Source organism: Scomber japonicus, chromosome 11 (assembly GCF_027409825.1).
Source record: "Scomber japonicus isolate fScoJap1 chromosome 11, fScoJap1.pri, whole genome shotgun sequence".
In the NCBI taxonomy this organism is placed as follows: domain Eukaryota; kingdom Metazoa; phylum Chordata; class Actinopteri; order Scombriformes; family Scombridae; genus Scomber; species Scomber japonicus.
In genome coordinates, this window is record NC_070588.1 from 22,716,027 (window position 1) to 22,737,165 (window position 21,139).

At 41.0% G+C, this 21,139-nt stretch overlaps 1 protein-coding gene across 2 annotated transcripts in view; it reads left to right on the top strand.

The window, feature by feature from the left end:
* The window catches only part of dachd (dachshund d), a 94,400-nt gene that overhangs the window by 37,603 nt on the left and 35,658 nt on the right, over positions 1 to 21,139 (top strand). For both annotated transcript variants that reach the window (XM_053328907.1, XM_053328908.1), the window contains exons 2-3: positions 12,461 to 12,576; positions 19,190 to 19,339. In XM_053328907.1, the coding sequence (XP_053184882.1) occupies positions 12,461 to 12,576; positions 19,190 to 19,339 (266 nt within the window). The remainder of the gene's footprint in view (positions 1 to 12,460; positions 12,577 to 19,189; positions 19,340 to 21,139) is intronic.

The following is a 21,139-nucleotide window of genomic DNA, read 5'->3' on the forward strand; positions in this document are numbered from 1 at the left end:
GTTTTTAATTATTGAACCTCTGATATTTCTCTGTTGAAGAGAAGGGGTAAAAAAAGAGGAGATTAACTGATTAATGATTGCGGTTACCAATTACTCACTCATGGGGGAAATAGAGGTAACTTCACCACACTTCTCTTCAATGTTAAACGTCACCAAGTACAGAAATGCTTCCAGCACCAAAGCTAAAAGCACACTTTCGGTTGTGCTGGCGGTTTCAGTAGCTGCCTACTGGGAACACAACCAGAGCATTGCATAATGCCTCCTTTCTAAAAAAAAAAAAAAAGAAAAAAAAAGTGAACTTGCTTCTACAGTTGAATATGTGCTCTTGATCACTGAAATCTCACTCCATTAGTGCTATCTGAAGTTGATGTATCCCAATTATCATAATAAGATCAGCTTGGTCCCGTACTCTATGGGACTCCAAACTCTCTTACTGCCACAAAATGATCAAAAGGACTTTGTGAACTAGACCCAGAGTCCCAGCTGTGGGCTGATTTGTTCAGTAGTGGTGAAAAAAGAACTTTAATTGAATATGATGTATTTCTCTTTCTTGCACTTTTGGGCCCAGTCTGCTAGAAGTGAACAACAGAGATCTGCCAGGCTGTCTTATCTTGGCTAGATATCAACCCAAGAATACTTTTCTCTACTTAGATCACCGTTCAAGACTATAATACAATTCAATGTTTGCCAAGCTGCATCCCACTTGTAGACTTCCTCTCTATGGTGCCAACAGCATGCTCCTTAGTTCCTGATGTGTCCCCCCACACTCCTCCCTCTTCATGAAATCATTAATATTGTCAGCGTAGAGCATGGGAATGAGTGTTGCACTGCAATCCCAAAATCCTGTTCCCCTCCCGCCGCCGCGTCACACTGCACACACACTGTGTTTGACACTTATGTATTATATGTTTATCAGTCTCTAATGAAACACTGACAAGTTCCCTGCACAAGGGATACTGTGTTCCATTAATAGCCCTTAACGAACCTTGGGCACTCACAAAAAGGTTGGTCCTATTGCAGCTGACAGCAGAGGGGCCCTCAGCCCCGGCCCCCTGGAGAGGGAAGATATTAAGCGTTAGCAACGTCTGCACTCTCTCTTTCAGTCTCTCTGTCATTCGCCCCCTCTCTCCCCCTCTCTCTCTCTCCCTCTCTCTCTCTCTCTCCTCTCTCCCTATATGCATCTGTCTCCCCTGGAAGTAAAAGGTGTCTCTTTCTATTTCTTCAGGCACACATTACTTGACCACAGTGTTGAGCACGGAGCCTGACAAAGAGAACAGTGTCAGTTAATTTGTCAGAGAGTGTTTGTGATTGATTTATTCATCTAAGGCTCAACAAATGTTTGTACTGTGATGAATCCCCTGAACTATAATTTACTGCAAATTAAACTCAGACCTGTAATGACACACACGGGCACAGACATTTACATACGATTTGATGAAAAACACTATTTATTTGGACTCATTTAACACGTTTTAGCATTTCCCAAAATTAGTAAGCAGAGAAGTTGTGATCATTAAGCCCCCAAAAAACCCTGAAGAAAGATATGAGAATATGATCAAAGACAATTTATTTTGTGTTAATGCCAAATGCTAGATTACATCTAATTTTTCTCTCTGACAAGGTGAATATCATTTTTCAGTCACAGCAATACTGTATCTGATTGGCGTTGGAAAATTGAATCCGGTAGTTAGCATCGTTTCCAGCAGACATTGTGTTTTTGTGTTTTGTTAATGCAGACTTTAATCTGACTATTTGTGGCCCCCGTTTTTCAAATGTGAGAAATTCATTTTGCCTTTGCTTTCCACTCAAAAGCTGCACCCGCCACATGAGCCCCCGCGATCTCTTTATTAGAATGTGACAAAACATTTGTTCTCACCAGAAATAATGGTCTGTAACATCTTCTAATGTGATTCACAGTTTATTTGCAAGTCCATCGCTGTGTTGAACAAGGGGTTATGGGTGTGTCACACATATGGGTAATTTTAAGCAGATGCATCTGGCGTGGCTACCATGCTATGATTAGTTTCCAGAGCGTTTGTGAATGCGTAAACCATTGCAGACATGGATGAAATATAGCCTAGGTTCACTGGGAGTGCAGAGAGAAGAAATGTACCCCATCTGTAATACACTGTGTAGACTAATATCAGCTCCTTTTCTCTGATATTGCAGTGAGATATCGATCTGGTAAAATTGTCCCATATTGGAGCTGTCTGTTGTGATATTCATCATGCTGTCACCTCTCCCCAGCACCTACGCGTTATTAGAAACCCGGGTTTGAAGAGGTTGAAGGGTTTTAGTCTCCGAGATGTAGCAAACAATTCATCATGAGAGTGGAGGGGAGAACGAGAGAGGGAGAAAAAAAAAAAAAAAGAATGCAGGTGAGGTGATGCTTGGATAAAATTTATGTCCAGTCAGGCTGTACATTAAGAATTATATCATCAAGCAAGAGGACACCAGCAGCTTCACCGCTATCTGCTGAGTAGGACTATTTGCTCTCCTGCCGGGTCTTAAATGGAGTTTTTTTTTTTTCCTTCCCTTTTTTTTCGATCTCTTACGAAGCTTTTAAGAGAGATCTGACATTTCAAGGAATGTAGTACATCACCCAAACAAAGTTATTTGTGAAAACAGCCCGTTGAAAACAGTTGTCATTGTACGTGAAGGTTTTAGTGAATCTGACATTATATTTTGAGCTGGATGCCACTTGTCACTTGTTAGGCACGGAGCCTGTAACTGGTACGTGTCACCTTCAATTTGGCCCACTTCAGGGTGGGACTCTAGTTTGAGTTCCTGTTATTTCCCTCTCTTTGCTCGCAGTCAGAGATTCTTCCGGAAGGATCACAGACAGAATCCAATTCTTCCGTGTCTTGCAGAGGAGTCGGGTCTTTGATTCGTCTTTAACTCAGTATAAATGCTCGTCTGGGAATGTGCAGGCTGGGGGCTCCCTCTGAAGTTGTTGCTCTCTCTCTCTTTTTCTGTTTCTCGCCTGGAAAGTGCGTGTCTCTCTCTCTCTCTCTCTCTTTCTCTCTCTCTCTCTCGCTCTCTCCGTTTCTCGCCCGGGAAAGTGCGTGCGTGCGTGCGTTGTGCGTGTGCTTGTGTGCGCTCGCAGGCTTGGCTGTGCTCTGTTAGCCGCGATGTTATTGTTGTAAACAGCATTTAAAGCACAGCTGGCCAAATTGATCAGGGCTTGTGTTGGAGTGAACTTGAGCAGCCAGGAGTGGGGCTGCATAAACAGGGCTGCTTGTATCTAAATATGCAAACACTCTCGCAGCAGTCCACACTCGGGGGAACAGACACTGTTACTTCTGATGGGGAGACAGTGAGAAACAGTGAGAAACAGGCTCCAGTCCTAACCTTTCCATGTATACAGAGAGAGAGAGAGAGAGAGAGAGGGAGAGAGAGAGAGAGAGGAACACAGGAACATTTTTCCCGATTATGTAAACATTTCTTTTCCTCCCCAGATCATTTTTGGACTCCTCCAAGTATTTACTTTTCATTAATTATTGAAAAAAAAAAAAAAAAGAAAATCAGGAAAAAAGTGAATAAACAGTAGATAATTTTTGTTTAATGTTTCACACAGGATTCCAATCCTCAGTGCAATTAATGCTAATCACCATGGTCTTCCTGTTTAGCTTGAACTTGGAGTATGTTTGTGAGCGCTTGTTGTCTCTGTCTACATCTTTCACTCCACTCCCTCTCTCTCTCTCTCTCTCTTTCTCTTCTCTCTCTCTTGGTGTTTCTCTCTTTTTCTCTCCTTTTTCTCTTCCTCCCCCATCTCTGCTGTTAGTCACTGTGTCTCCTCATGTTATGATTACATCACCCTTTTCTGTCTGTTGTGTCCATTTAGACCTGAAATTAATCACATCCGACAATCTGGTGGTGCTATTCCCAAAGTTCAAAAGCTGTAGTGGTGAGAGAGTGATGTAGAGAAAGAGAGAGGGAGATAGAGAGAGAGAGAGAGAGAGACAGAGTGAGATGGAGCGCATCAAGCATGTTGGAGGTACTTACCATTTGTAGAGTACAGTATATTAATTGCTTATCGGTTTTTGATTTCAGAGTCATTTAGAGTCAATCGAACGCATAATTTTCACAGCTATTGTTCTTTGGGGTTTGTTAATTGTCACCCCACTGGCAGAATTAAAAGCAAATTAAAAGCCTTAACTATTGACTCTATCTGAAGTCACTCTCCACAACAATTTCACAAAACAATGGGGAGGATTAATGAAAATGCAGCTTGATTTCTGTTCTCCAAAGCTTTTGCTATGGGGAACCAATTAACTACCCTTCAGGATGACTTTCACTTCTAACTGCCGGTCTGTTCCACTGCCAGAAACTGGGATTAATTCTCAATTAATCCCTCCACCAGAACAACTCTGCCTTTGTCTGCTGGGGAGGACATGAGCATACAACACTGAGGTTACCCCAAGCCTGTTTGGTAGAGGAACTCCACCCCTCCTAAGATTGATACACCCTGTAGACTAGCTCTTCTCAAGCTGAAAATAAGAGCCATTAAAAGGGAATTGTTGACAATGATTTTTGTTTTAGGATTTTGAGCTTTATTAGCCATGCATATTAATGAGTCAATTAATTCCATTCGTCCTCGCGAGTGGTCTGTTTGTTTTTGCCTGACCTTTTATCTTAGATGCGTTCACGCTCGGCTTGGTTTAAGCACTTACTCCACACTGTGTTTCCCATAGCCTCACGTCCAAAATGGGAGTTTTTTATGTGTTTAGCACTAAGATTCTTCCCCTCTCTTTTGTTTTCTCTCTGCCACTCTCTCTCTCATCCGGCCGCCCTCCCCCTCTATCTTTTCTTCGCTCTTTCTCCCTCTGTCAGAATGCCTGCTGGATGTATTCCACTCTAAATGTGACAGGAAATATGCTATTATAGCATGCAGAATATTTGCCTGATGGGATTTGCAATAAAATTACTACATTTCCTTTCCATTAGGATCTCTAAAACCCCTCTCTCTAATTTATGATTACCCCGGCAAAAAGACATGTTATATACATAAAGTAGCCCCCCAGTCCACATTTAGCCTGTCCTGCTTTCAAAGTTAGTTGAGAGGACAGGAGAAATAATTGAAAAGTGCAGCTGGACTGTGTACAATCTTGTAAGGGATGCCTAGAAAATGAGATTAATCAGTGCACAGACATTGTGGGGAAAAGTTTGCAGTGAATGCCTGACAGTCGTGCTCTTTCTCTCATTTCAAATGTTGGCAGGCTAGCAGGCAGCTCCAAGGGAAATGCGCTCCTTTCATACTTGAGTAATTGATGAATTGTATGCAATATGCAAATGAGAATCCATAAATCTTATGAATGACAGCTTAATTTATGTGAGCCTTAATGAATGCAGGATTAGATTTTAATTAAATATCCTCAAAGGCACCCTGACTGGGTAAGTTTTTAAAGCCTTGTTTTGAAGACTTGTTTCATATGCATCGCAGTTCATGAAAAAGAGAGATCAGTGAGAGTGGTTAGATGAAATTTCCTCGCAGTTTGAAGATAAGACCTGTTCTGTTTTGCTAACCAAAGGCACTTGCAATTAATAAATATTGGAGCAAAATCATATCTACCAATCTCATTTAGGCTTTCCTGGAACTGTTCATACTCATACATTTGATTAACTGCATTTACTTTAAGCGCTATCTGATTTCTAACATTTGGTACAGTATCTTTTTAATTAAGAGAATCATCCATTAGGCATGGAAAAGTCAACCAATTAGGCTTTCTTCATCAGTTCCCGTGATGTAGGAAGTCTGCTTACTCATTATCAGAGTCTGTTGATGTGATACTAAACAATCTTAGTCTCCGTAGTTATGGGACATACAATTATGAAATCAGCTTTTAACATTAATGATGCATGGGTGTAATCAGCAGTTTATCGTGTTTTAGATCTTTTTTAGATTCTATTTCACAGCTGAGAGGCTTCAAACAACTCTAATAGAATGTGATTACAGGAGAAAGCCTCTTTGTAGCTACTGTAACAGTGGTTTTTTCTCTTAAAGCCCGGCTGTGGTTTTCGTGACACAGCCTTGAGGACAGTGGAAGGAGCGTGACCGGCTCCGAGTTCCCCCATACCATCAGATGTTGCTGATGGTCTCGCCCAGCGTGGTTCTAATCAGGCCTGAGCTCAGACAAAGGCACCAGGAAGGCACCCACTCTCCCAACTACTACTGATCTCAACCCTGCACATTAGTCCACACAGGGATCAGAGCACAGACAGCACTTTAAAAGGGGTTTTAGTGGGATTGATGCTAACTCTCCTCCGCCTTTGATTTCACACCATTTGATCTGTGATATATTGTTCCGTAACAAAGGTTCACAGTTTGCAGGCGGATGCAGCTGTTCCTATCCCTAATAAATAAAAGTGTGGGTTTTTCCCCCCCCCCCCTCTCTCCTCACACTCACAAACTCGCTGTAATCCAGCTATCTAGATCAGATAAGCGCGATGTGGCTACCTGTGCGAGGCGGTGTTTGACAGGTGCAAGGGGAAGCTGATTGAGATAATCCAAGAATAGGTTCAATGCAAATACAGATACAAGATGAGGGTGAGGATAGATGGATGCATGAAAAAGATGGATGAGTGAATATATTCCCATGTATCACACTGTGACTGAGATTATGATCATCACAACCAATAGACTGCCAAGGTCAGCAGGAAATATAAATCATCTTTTTTCCCCCCTTTTTTTTTGTTGAAGGGAACATACAGTGTTCTCCTGTCATTGTCACCAGGTTTGTTTTGACAGAGTCTTATGATCCTGATGATTTCATATTACTATTATTGAGTGCTGTAACTAACAATTACTGATTAATTGATTAATTGCATGGTCTATAAAGTGTCAATAAATAGTGTCAAATGTCAATATACTAAATCTATGCTGTCTTCTGCAAATGGATTTATCAATAAACAGACTAAAGCTAAAGAAATTCACTTTATAATGATAGAAAAACTCAATGATCACATCTAAGAAACCAGAAATGGATCATATCTGGTGTCGTTGCTTGATGAATGACTTCATCACTTAATAAAATAGTTTCTAATTACTTTTTCTTTGCCTAATATTTAATATTGTGAAACGTTTAAGGAGAAAAAAAAAAGGAAATCCTCTTCAAACGGAAACATGTAAATGATTCATAAAATACTTCCATGCACGCTGATGTTATCTGAGCTTTTGTGTGCGCTCACATGAATGTTTTTTTCCATAGCAGAGCCTGTAGGGCAGCTGATCAAGTAGGGAGATCACATTTGAATCAGCAGATACAGTAATTAATTAGACATATATGTCTTGGTGTGGAACTCTGGAGTTGAATTTTTAGTAGTACTTGCATGTCACTTTTCCTTTCATTACAATCAAAGTGGAGAAAACAAGCAGCCCATCTTCTAAAAATGTAAAATTTTTAGAATTAAAGTCCATTTTTTCCTCTGAGTGAACGCTGTGGGGATTTAAAAATTGGTCGTAACACCGCCGCAGCCATGTTATTCCTCCTTCAACAAACTGTTAACCTCTCAGGGGAGTTGCGCTCATATCGTTAAACTGTTTGACTTCACCAAATAAAAAAACACTATAAAGTCAGCATATTCAGGCCCCTGATGGTCTGAGGCCTCTGAATTTCTGCATGACCTGGCACTTAAGAAGGTAAGGAGCTGCTTTGTTTTATCAATAAGACCTTGTTTTCATGGCTGGTCACCACCCCAGCAAACCAATCAATGGGGCATGCTCTGCTATCGCTGTGAGAGAAATGAAAAATAAACCCCAGATAATCCTTCAGTTAAAAGGTTACTCAGGGCGATAAAAGCTATTTTGTTAATTTATTTACTCTCTGCACTGGAGAGATAAAGAAAAGGAACAATTAGGGAATTCTAGGTGAGAGATTTTAAAAGGGCAATGACATTGGGTTAATATTTTATAAGGCCTGATTGGCAGAGACCTGGAGAGGCCTTTTGTTTACACAAGCCCCAGATGGAATGATTCATTCGCTTGTTTTGGCCGACTGGGCGGAAATGGAATAAATATCTTCATCCTTACCTTTTAGAAACGTCAAACAAAAGACTGAGATAAAAGGTTAATGGCTCAATCATAACCACCAGGAAATAATATTATGTTCTTTTCTGCAAACTCGAGTCACTATTGACATAATCAGGTTGAATTCCTAAAGATATCCGAAGATGGGAGGAGCAGATGATTTTCGTGTGTAACTAAATCCACTAAGGGAGTGTGCTCACTTGGGCTAAACATTACATTTGTGGTTTCAATTGATTTATAACAGATCATAATCACTGCATTAACAGCGTTCTGGGTAATAAGATCTCAGTCACTGCTTCCGTCGACAGAAAAGCGTCTGATAGTGAGATGTCAGAATTTTACCATGAGATCAAAAACCGTCCCCGATATCTCATGTGATATAATACCTCTTATTATACCGATCACCTAGTGTTGGCTTCCTGTAAACGGGGGTGAGAACGTGAATTTAATTATTGTGCGTTTATTGCATTGTAGTGCTGAAATTGGACTCGTGTGGAGTGTATTGTTGGGCCCCGTGTAATCTGATTGCCTGCGCAGCGTAGTGTGTTGGATAGTATCAGGTTCCAGCCGACTCTGCTGGGTCAACACGCGGCCGGCCCATTAAAGGAAGTCTGGTTCAGGGAAAGTTCACCACTATTTTCTTTTCACCATGGCAGCAAAACAAGAAAGAGAGAATAGATGTGTAACATATTTGTGGCCCCAACCCAAAGCTGGTGGGGCCTATTTTGTTTCCTTAATTGAAGCCAGAGATATGAGGCCTTTGAATATCTTTAGTTTAAGTATAAATAAAGCAGGGAATAAAATTCTTTCATGATTAACCTCTAACATAGGAATAATATTGTCCAAATAAGTCCAATTTAAGCCCACAAGTACGTATTTTGGGAGGCATTTTAAAGCCGAGAAGAGAACAGGAAAAGAAGTTTAGAAAAGACAACAGTGGAAAACAATGAGAAGTACCAGAATTCCAATGATACATCCAGTTGTGCTTTCTTTTTCTGCAATAATGCCCTAGTTTGGAGCAGTTTCTGTGCCAGGCTATTTAGGGATTCAGCATCTGCTGCTTGATAAATAGCCTGGCTCTTTTGTTTGAGGCCAGGTTGAGTTCCTATCTGGACCCAGCTTATTAGCCTGTAAAGCTCTGGACATGGCATATCTGCATTGATGTTAGCGCGGATGCCTCAGCTGTCGCATTTCAAGGGACGAAATTACATATTGTTAAGGCACATTACACCAAACAACATGAATCACAGGGCTTTGAAAATAACAGAATAAAACAGGAAAATGAGTCTCGGCACACCCTCTACAATGAACTGAAAGCTGTTTCTGTAAATTTAGACACTTAGTCAGAAGGAAATCAGACACTAACTAACTATTCATTTCTGAGAGGCTTTCCTGTTGCTTGGAGGTTCCTCAGTTCAAAGCTCCTTTTCACTTGGTGTATTGCTTTCAGGACCAGCTAGTGTTTGTGTGCAGAGAGCAGCTGAAATGCTATCCCTTAAACACACGGACAGATTCTCTTGCAGCCTATCTAAATATTACCTTTACTTAACTGGGTCTTTGTACCGGGGTTCACATCCTTTTGACATGATCTAAGGTTGATGTGACATTTTTTTGTCCATTTGAGGGTCTTTTTGCTTTTAGTATTGTTGGTAAAAAGCCTTTTACCCATCACATACCCTCTATTGAGGTCTTTCATAAATAATTCAGCCAGAGTACAAGTGAAAGTGATGACAGCAAAACTGTCTGCGATCTCTCCCTCTCATAAGATCAAAGAGGTGCTTCTATAGAAATAGGAATTACATTTCCAGACGTTCCTAGGTTGAACGGGCACTCATTTCTCTTTCTGCCCCTCTCTCTTTCTCTCTCTCTCTCTCTTTCTCACTGCCTTCTTCTCACATTTCTGTCATCCCCCCTTGCCACTTTTCTCTATCACTTCTGTATTTTCCTTCTAAAGGGACACTGTTTGGTGATGGTCTGCTTTTAGTCCTTAAAACCTCTAGAGCTGGTATATGAGAGAGTCAGCACATTCAGACAGATAGAGCGAGTGCACTCTATTAGCAGGACTGAGGTAAATAAACCTCACAAGACACGGCTGAATAAATTCAACGACTAAGGCTGTGTGGTATCTGAACTTAAACACTGCATCACTCTGTGGATACTGCCTGTGGGACATGTAGTGAAATGTACTGTAACACAAACAGCCTCATATACTGTACCGGTTGATGAGGTCCAGACTGAGACATTAATTGTAAAGAATTTCAAATAGCTCATCATTGGTTACATCAGTTGATTGCATTTTAACACTTTGTTGGTTTTAAACAGTTTGTTAATCCTGAAGTGATCAAGTTAAAAATCACTGACAAAGATTCAAATGACAAAGTAATAAGCAACTTTATCTACAGTGGAGCTGTATTGATTAGCTGATGAATTATGATAATCTACTCATTAGCAGTAATTTTTTTGATTCCAGCTCCTCAAACGTGGATATTTTGTGGTTTCTTTAGCCCTCAATAAAAGTAAATTGAGCATCTTTGGGTTGTGGATCGTTGGTCGGGACAAAACATTTAAGGATCAGTTTAGGTTTTGGGAAACAATGAGTGACATGTTTCACTTTTTTCTGACATTTTAAAGATCAAACAAATAATCAATTAATCAAATAATTGACAGATGAATCAGTAATGAATAATTGCTTCCCTTATCTACAGACTACAAACATATTTAGTACCCATTTAGAGATTTTGTCCAAGGTTTGAAAAAAGAAAAATGGACATAGCCATCCCGATGTCACTCATTGATTTGTTGACTCCTGTTCTGAACCCTCGAGTTGGCATTTTGACCATCGCCATCTTGGATTTTTGTAGCCAGACGTGATGAAAAGTAACCATATTTGGACAAGAGTGTAACACTAGCTGCTAGCGGTATGGTTAACTGTGATAATGCAAATGCTAATACTAATTTTAATTAGCGTAATACTGGAAAAATCTTTCGATGTACAATGTGCTTTTAGTACGACAAAATGCTGAATACACACTGAAATTCTGACCTTTTTTGTAGTCAGTGGAGTCGCCCCCTGCTGGCCATACGAGAGAAAGCAGGTTTAAGCCATTTCATCATTGGCTTCACTTTTCAGACCTGGAACTACCCACTTGATCTCACATCAAATTGAACATTGATATTGATGTATAAGCATGTTGGTATACCCTCCAAGCTCCATTAACATAAAAAATAATTCATTTGAATTTTGAGGTTAAGGAAAGCAGCTCTTCGAAAATGTCCCACCTTTTATTTCCGGCCATGTCCTTTCTTGTGGAAAGGTAGACAAATTTGCACAATTTTCATCCCATACTTACGACGGCACGGAAACCCTTTGGTGTTTTAAAGATGGATTAAACTCAGTTCATATTAGAGAGAACTTAGTATCCTGGTAAAGCTTGAAATGGACTATTGTATGTGAAATAATGTATGAAGCCAATATGTCACCTGTGTCAAGTCACCATAATTCATCTTCAGCTGAGACACCCAGCTCCTTGTTCATAAAGAATATACCTCCATACAATCTTGACGCCCTTATTATATTCTCATTGCATTTTTTTTTACCCTGTAGGCTTTTCTTTGTTACTATAAGCCAGCAAAGTAGGTATTGATTGCAACTTGCAGCTGTATTAATAAGTGAATGAGTAAGATGTGTGGAAAGTTAGGGGTGTATCTGCGATGAAGGCCTTTTCTCCTCCACAGTAAGGTGGCACAGTCATTTATCAAGGCTGGATCTGTGCCCCTCGTTTGGTGTAATAAAACTCCCCCATCAGAATCGTCCAACAGGTCTGAATCACTCTGTCACACCACCTTCCAGCTAAGGCGCGCATTAAATCAAGCAAGCAGAACATTTCCTAAGGCAGCCATTGCCTTTTAATTTCCTGAAGAACCTTAAAATATCATTCATTACCAGAACTACACATATTTGGTTTTTAAAAGTCTCATAAATCAATAGTGGCCTGACTGCAATAATTATAACAAGTTAACATGTAATTTCCAGGCCGAGGGCCGCGCACTGGATTTTAGCATATGCAAACGAGGCAATTCAAATAGTGTGGGGATATTAATACGGAGGAACAGGTAACGAGGTACGGGTTATGAATTATGCATCAAAAAGTGGTTGATCTTCAATAAAGGAAATGAATTCACCGTGTAATCTAATTAGTTATGGAAGTCTATTATGTTGAGCTGCAGAAAGCAACTGTCCTTGAAAAGAAATTTATTTACAGTACGTGTTAGCTCTTTGGAATGGAATTGCATTCTGGAGTGCTCTAAATGTTAACACCGCCCCACCACCATCAACACCACCACCACCACCCACACAACCTCTCCTCCTCCCTCCCACCAGTCTCCTCCACGTCTCTCACCTGCGTTCTCCTCCTTCTCTACCCGGCGTTTTAGCTCCAGACCCGGGCGGCCCCCGAAGAGGACCCAGAGTGTGACATCACCGGAGAACCCCCACATCATGCCCCACTCAGTCCCTGGTCTCATGTCCCCTGGCATGATGCCACCCACAGGTATGGTTTGGTCTTAGTCTGTAGCACTCTGTCGCTGTTGCTAAGGCTCTGATTCACTCTTTTTCTCTCTTTTTCTTTCTTTCTGTCACACACACTCATGTATATTTCCCCCCACCCCACCCCCCACCCCTGAACACACACACACGCACACACACCCTCCCTGCCAGTGGACTCCCTGCAGCTTGTCCTCGAAATGGCAACCAGTCCAAAGTGACACATGCACCCAACCACCAGACACCAGCCGCTCACTCGTTTACCAAAAACAGATCCTCTGCTCAACCCCCGGAAAAGAAGAGGGGGAGAATAAATTGGAGTGGAGATCTTTTCTCTCAGATTATTCCAGTAGATGTTGCATTTTGCCTTGAGATCATTCTAATTAGTGCGATTAAATCCACTTCACTGGTATATGTACATAGGCAGTGGTGATGCTAAAGCAAGCTTATCGCCACAAGAATCAACAACAACCATTTGTGCCCTAACTTACCCCTGGGCCAAGTCTTATTGCAACTAATGCTTTTGTTCTATTTGTGGCTGGCTTCATTGTGACTGCTTTGATGTTGGTGGCTGTAAGTGCTCTGATTTGCATATTTTGCTCTCCTTCTTGATATGTCTTTAATGATATTGTACTGTCGAACAGGGCTCTTTGAATGCTCGCTCTGAGTACAGTACACATTGTATTTAACCAGCTATTAACTGTAGTACTTCACAAACAGATAAAAAAAAAAAATGCTGCTTTTTCCTGCAGATCCTCGTTGTGTAACAATTTTAACAGACTTGTTATTATCCTACCTCACACATTTTTTCAACCTCTGTAAAAACAGTCTGGAAGTGTTTTTTTTCCCTTCCTTCTCTCTCTCTCTCTCTCTCTTCCTCCAAGAGGCAGCAAAGCAGTGTCTGTGAGGTGTTTGAAATTCAATATTAGAGATTGGGCCATCCTTGTGATTCAGTACAATAGAGGCTCACAGCCTAGTGCTTTGAACTGTGGGAATAGGGTGAGGTCACTGGCTATCTGCGCCATAGTGTAGAAGGCGAACTTAAAGGCCGAAGTGAACATAGAGAAGGACAATGATGAGAAAGACCCGTGTTATTTAGTGGAACATAAAGCAACAGAAAAGCCTTTTGATAACATCCCCTTTAAGCCCAGAGGGACTCTATGATCTTGACATTTAGTCAGGGTATTCAGGGGGCAGAGATAAAGTAATTGAGGTTTTCGGTCTTCTTATAACTGTCTTAAAGGTCCAGTGTGTAGGATTTAGTGGCATCTAGCGGTGAGGTTCCGATCAACTGTATACCCCTCCCTTTCCAAGGACAATCTATGATGGCCACAAAACTTGCAAAAACACCATTTTTAAAATTCCATTCCAGTAGATGCCACAAAATTCTACACACTGCACCTTTAAGCTTCTTAACTGTGGTGCAACAGAACTTTTCCATCAGTTTTTCTGTTATAATTGTTTTTTTGTTTTTTTTTGATGATAGTGTTAAGCCTGACGTTCGCCAACGTCAAAGAATTGACAGATTTTGACAGATTAATAATCAGACATAATTGACCACACATAAGTTAGCATCTAAGTAGGCGGCTAATTGATCTCCCTGTCATGTCCAAATCTACTGATTGATGATAAAAAACTGACACTGAGAAACTGTCTTAAATAGTTAGACTATCATGTCATGTCATATTAGTTCATTTTTCAGATGAGTTAACGCCCGCACACACAGGCAGAATGTAGGCCCACAGCTTTTCCCGAGGCTTCACCAATACTCCATGACTCCTCCAGAAAGCCACAGCACTGTTTAATTTGGGCTGAAGAGAAAAAGCAAAGCACTCCATGAAATGTTTTGTTCACAGTAGCATGTCATTTCTCTCACGGTGTTACGGTTGCAAATGCACTGCAACGGTCCCACTCAGAGCAGGCTAAACATTTGTTTACTGTGGTTTTCTCTTGCAAACCACGAGCAGAAAAAGATTTGTTATTTTCAGATCAAATTAGACTCAAATCATAATAGATTCAATACAATGGGCATATTCAACATAGTGGAAAGATATCTTCTTCACACTGTAACAAGACCAGAGAGGCCTATGTGAAACACATTGTTAACATATGTATCTTGGCCCTTGACACCACATCCATTTAGAAAAGGACATCTTAATATGCTTAGCTTTCCATTTAAAGGAATTCCATTTAACCCTCATATGTGTGTGAAAGCACACGTGTGCATGTAAGAGTATGTGAATGCGTATGTGCTCGCGTTCATGCCCCCAGGTTGGGTGGGGGGGGGGTGGGGTTGGTGAATGATGGTGGGGGTGAGGGTGTTGTGCTGGAGCCTTTCCAGTTGCTGATGCATTACAGGCAGATTGGCCCCCAAATCGGATTATTTGCTGTGGACTGACACCACACTGAGATGACATCTCCTTTAAAGTGGAGAGGGCCTCCACTCACACTCTGGCCACTACTTAAGCAGCAGCTTCAATATAATTCATTTATGTCCTGGATATGGCTTCAACCTTTTGAATAACGCAAGAGTACTGCATTTACCATTAGAGAAATGAATGTCACCTACATCTTAGCAAGGTGCATCCTGTACTTTACTGATAAAAACAATATTTCCTAATGCTGCCTGTGAGGCTCTGTTGAACTGTACAAGTGTGTGTGTGTGTGTGTGTGTGTGTGTGTGTGTGTGTGTGTGTGGAGAGCCGGTTCCTGCTGCTACAAGTACAGTAGGTGGAGACTCATTGTAAAATTTACGTTCTTTTGATGTATAATTAGCACGTCAGCGTCTGGAGTGGATCATATAATCCGGTGCCACTTGAAGCTGCTTTAAAATAGATCCAGTATGCACCAGGTAGTGTCATTTCTTTGTGCCTCTACCCCCTCCTCTTTCAGTCCGCTGCTTGTCATAAGGTTAGCACGCTCTGTAATTGATACTAAATTTGTCATGATGTGGATAGCACAGTTCAAGTGGCGCAGTGTACCTAAGAGTCGCGTTGCTCCCAACCCCAGTTTGTCATTGCTGTGCTGCCACCAGTCCATGCATAAAATTAGGCGGCCATGCTCATTGACATGGAGTGTCTCTTCTCTACTTATCCTCCTTGCCTGATAAATAAAGTGTGTTTTCATTGTTGCCCGTGGTGCAGTCCCTAACAGAGACAGAACAGAAACACAACAGATAAGCCCTGGCTATTTTTCTTCTTCGTCTTCTTTTTTTTTTTTTTTTTTTTTTTTTTTTTAAATCGCTGCTAGAGAAAGTCGTAAAAGTCAGTCTTTTGTGTACTGATGTGGAGTTAATCTGATTTTAATTTAATTATACGAGTTAGTTGCGGAGGGCACAGGCATTGGGGTGTTTGTTGTAAGAATGTTCTGACATTGGCGCAGGTATGGGGCAGCTAGCATGTTAATTAATGATGAAGATCCTGACAATATGCAGAGGCATGACAGCGTTAAGCCAGTCGGCTGCTGCTTCCTTTGCATATTAATAGATCCTTCATTATTATTTAATATGACAGCTGCTCCAAGGGCTACCATCAGACCTTGTCTCTGTTATTTGCTGTTTTGTGCTCCCCATGTGACAGTGCCATGCTATTCTCTGTTTGTTGAAATGTTCCCTTTTCTGTTCTTTGACTGGTGTGGCTCTCTCCATGCGGCAGAGCTGCGCTGTTTGTTTTTTGCTCAGGAGGATTCTGACTGGCCCGCGTGTCTATATGCGAGTGTCTGAATCGAAAGGTGACTTTGAAAGAATATATGAGGCAGGATTGTTTTGTTTGCATAGTAATGAATGCAGATTAGCATTGAGTGGGATTGGTCTTGTTGACGTTTAGACTTCTAGTGGCTTAATAGACTTGTTGCTGGGCGCCAACATCTCCCTAGCTTCCTTATTACACCCACTGTATCGAGGTGTGTGTGTTATGTGCGGATATGACAATTGATCCGCCGAAATGAAACAATTATCAGAACAAAGATTTCGATTTATGGAGAGTGTGTCACTTAGTCGGAGACAGGGTGGAGGTTGGAGCCCCAATGATGAATGAAAAATGGAAAAGTGATCATTCCATCTGTTTCACAAGAGTCCTGATCGATTCCTGAACCTTTATTTACTCAATGCGCATCTGATCAAAACCTGTCACCTGCTACTACATGGATTAACCCCCCCCTCCTCCCTCCTTTTTTTTCTTCCTCTCCTTTTGTTTTATCATATTTATACAGTTTAGTCCAGTTTGCCAAAGTAAAGTAGAAGAAATAGCGAGGACACGCAGGCAGCCAAAGTTAGAGAGCATCAGAAAGCACCGCTGCGGCACTCCTTTGAGGGCACCTGATTTGTGGGGGGAATTTATCACACAAACAGCCCAGAGGTGATTTCAATATTTACTCGGCAGTCTGTTCTGCATACGTCTCATTTGGAAAACAGTTGACTCTTGCCCATTATACACAAATGAAGGCTGACCTTCAGACTGGGCAGAGGCCACATTCATTATGTGGAGAAGTATCACCTTCTTATGAGGCAACAGCCTTTTTTTCTCCGCCGCCGCCTATGCATATGGAACAGCAGCCAGGGCCCATTGCAAACGAGAGGGCCCTCTCTGACATGATGTATACTGTACGTCAATATGGTCCTGTTGTATTTTAAGATGCAAACAAGGCTTTAAATTATATGCACCTCCATGTCAGTGGCTCAGAGTGACTCTCGCCATCTGCCTATCAGCTGGGGATGAGAGGAGAGGGTGTCCAGGCCAGTATGTTCTTGTGCACGTGTTTTGTCAGCATGCGTTTGTGTCTACGTGCACGCACTCACTCGCACGTATCTATTAGAGCCACATGTTCGATTTCTACCTCTCCTTGTACTTGTGTGTCTCCCCTCAAATGCATGGCTAATAGCTGCTCCTGAGTCCCATCACGGAGACGTGACAGCTTAGTGATGATAAACGCAGACGTTACCTTGTTCTGCGTCAAACATAAGGCAAACCTGCATATCAAGTGTAAGCAGCGTCTATAAGAGGGCAGGTGATATACCGTATTGTGGATATGAGTGATTCCACTAATAGGTACATATCTTTTTCTCACCGTGCATCTTTGATTTTTGTTGCTGGGGTTGGCGAGGAGAGTGGCGGGACTCTCCAGAGACACACAGGCCTAGAGGAGCTTTAGCACTATCTGTCCCTGCTGTTTGAGACCAGCCTCATGAATAAAGATTTCAGTCACGTTCAATACACCAGAACCCTGGAACTACCACAATGACAAACCAATGCTTTATGATCTCTGCAGTGTGCCCAGCATATGTATGTCTATAATCTAAGACCCAGTGTATCAATCATATCAAGTCCATTTTGATCGAGGTGGACGAACGCGTCAGATATTGCTGTTCCAGTATATAATCAGAGCTGGCAGTGGGAGTGTGAATGATTATTTAAAATGTGGTGTCAATAGTCATTTAGTCTGCTCCAAAAAAAAAAAAAACTGCAGCCTTTAGCCTGAGGAGAATCCATGTAAAATTCCCAGATATTTGGCCTGTTGTCAGAAATGTTCAGAGTGATATGCATACTAAAGAACGATATGTGAGATTGGAACTACTATAAAATAACATGTTTTTAGAGTACAGGGGACTAGAAAACTAGCTTTTTTAAATATTTCTACAGTTATTAATTTGAATTGATTTTTACGTTTATCTGTTTTTTTATGCGCAGGTAAAAAACACTTATCTTAAAAAATATCTTAAAAACAAAACAAACACATCTTTTCCATCTTACTACTACTTTATGAACACTGGAGTGACATCTTGGCCTTTTGCCTCATTCATTTCCTACATGGGAGCTCCTCAGTACCTATGTTGTTTTCTTCTTTATGAGAATGTATGGGATATTGCATACATTGCTTCTCTCTTATGTTTTATTGAACATATAGTTTTGCATTTTGCTTGATGACTGGCCTTGACTTTCAGAAAGCACTTTCATAAAGAGCACTACAGTATAAAGCTGTAGTAGAGAATGTGAATACAAATGTTATACATTATTCGGGAGCAATTATATCTAGTGAATACATTACTAAGTATCATTGAGATACACTTTTAATACATAATTCTCTCCCCTGTATTTGTTCACATGTTGAACCTCCCTCACTCTTTCTTTCATTTTTTCACTCCTGTGTCACACTATATATCGAGGCCACTATTATACACACGTACAGTGTACATTGTAAGTTGTACACACAAAATGCTTGCATCATGTACTATTATCTTGACTGCATCTCTTTCCATCAAGGTATAAATACATCAATATATGAGGCAAGGAGTGCCGGACTGAGTGAAACATTCATAAAAATCATATGCTGCCACACACACAGGGATCTATCCCATCAGCATGATAACCTGCTGTGAAGATATCCCCTGTCAGAAGATGAAAAACTAAGCTGTGATCTCACAGGCGCTTATTCCCCATAGTGTATGAAATTATTCATTGTTTTATTTCCAAAGTCCTTTTCTTTGTTTTTTTTTCTTTTTGTTGTTTTGTTTTTTTTAATTTGCCAGTGTGTGTTTCTGAAAGGTTCTGCAGGTGCAGTGGCTCAGCCCCAGTAGACACGTAGAGGTGTGTAAGCGCTCTGTCTCCTCTGCCTCCTCTTTCCAGGCCTGACAGCAGCAGCGGCAGCAGCTGCCAACGCAGCCATCGCAGAGGCCATGAAGGTCAAGAAGATCAAGCTGGAGGCGATGAGCGGCTACCACAGCAATGCCAACCACCATGGCGATGGAGAGAATGGAGACCTCAGCTCCAGCGTCGGTGAGGATGCCCTTAACACACACACACACACACACACACACACACACACACACACACTGGCACACATATATAACAATGTAAACTATTTTAATGCATCACCACCAACAAAGATACAAACACATGAAGGTTTGAATACTCATCACCATCACTTCTCAACACTCATCTGAATGTGTTTTCTGAATGATATATGACATTCAACCTGTATCTTAATCTACATCTACATACAAAATACACATACCAAATAATGTGCTTTGGCTCCTGGCTTCCATAAGCTTTGGGGAAGAATGATATTCAAGTTAGTCAGACTCATGATCATTATCCAAGTTTCATTTGGGAAATTTATGGGCAAAGCGCCATCAAATTTACTAAGGAAATGAAAAAGAAACTTTTCATGGTTTTTCAACAGCTTTTCAAATGAGCACAAGCACACCAAACTCTTTTCACTTGTTTTTTTTTTTACCCATTTTCTAATTTTCCACACCATATTTTAATGAAATCTATGAAGTAGTCTCTGAGATCCTGTTTCAAACCAAACACACACAACCAAACAAAACCAAATCCACTCTGCCAGAAGTAAGAAGAGATCCTATTCATACAGCTTGTCCTAAAGAAGCATGAAGCTAGTATCTCCACTATACAGCGTCTTTTTCTAATGTTATACAATGACAGTCTTCACTTGTTATAGAGAAGTCTTGTTTTCTCTTGAAGTGTTACATTTATGTGTTGAAAGAAAAAGAAAAAAAAAACATTCTTAATAGCTAAGTGAAACTGTGAACACAATTTCCCAAAGCTATCAGCTTTTAACAAGGTCTAATTGAATTGCTGTGAGAGCTTTGGTTTTTCACTGTGTGCCATTTCAATTCATTATTAGCCCTAAAACACAGAAGGATTTTCGTAATATCACACAGAAACCACTTAGTGTATTAAAGAGAATGATAATGTATGTGAGCGCAGATTCATGAGCCCATTCCAAATTATAAACCACATGTAATCCCTGTAGCTTTGGATGCTAAATGGAGGTTTTGATTTGCTTACTGTACTAAATGGCTCAACTCCTGAACACATTTCAACAGCAATACTTGACACTAGTGGAGCTTGTGGTTATGCACAATGAAAAAAACAGGATGTGTTTCTAAGCAGATTTAACAATGCAAAATGCATAAAGTGTGAGGTCATCACTCCGAGAGAATGGAGTGTGTAAAAAAAGGAGAATACGAGCATACGAGGTCACGGAAATAAAGATAAATGTGAGTACCAACAGCAAGGCTATGGCAATGGAGCTAATAAGAAACTGTTTTATCTTTTTACAATTTAAATTGTAACCTTGAGCCCACAGCCAGCCACACAGGCTCCCGCTAGAATCATAATTCTGGCAAGGGGGAGCAGCTCTAGGTGTGGGTGCGTGGGCCACAGCATTAGCTCTCTGAGTGAAATATATGGCAGCGACGCCTCTCGGCCCCATCCACAATCAATTGGATTCTTTTCCTTTAATATTTACTCGCAGCGATGAGATGCTCGTCTGCATGGTGATGAACAGTCTGCCACTGGCGTTTGAAGGTGACCTGTCAGTGAGTATGGACAAATCTCTCGCTCGCAGAAATGTAGAAAATAAATCATTAGGGGCAGGCTGCTAGACAGGGGCCTCTCTCTCTCTTTCTCTCTCTCTCTCTCTCTCTCTCTCTCTCTCCCTCACTCTCCTCGGATTTAAATCAGCTCAGATTTATGATTTGAATTAATGCTTCGTTTGGTCAAAGGAATGGTTGCGGAGACAAATGATGTTTGGTACTGAAACCATCCTAA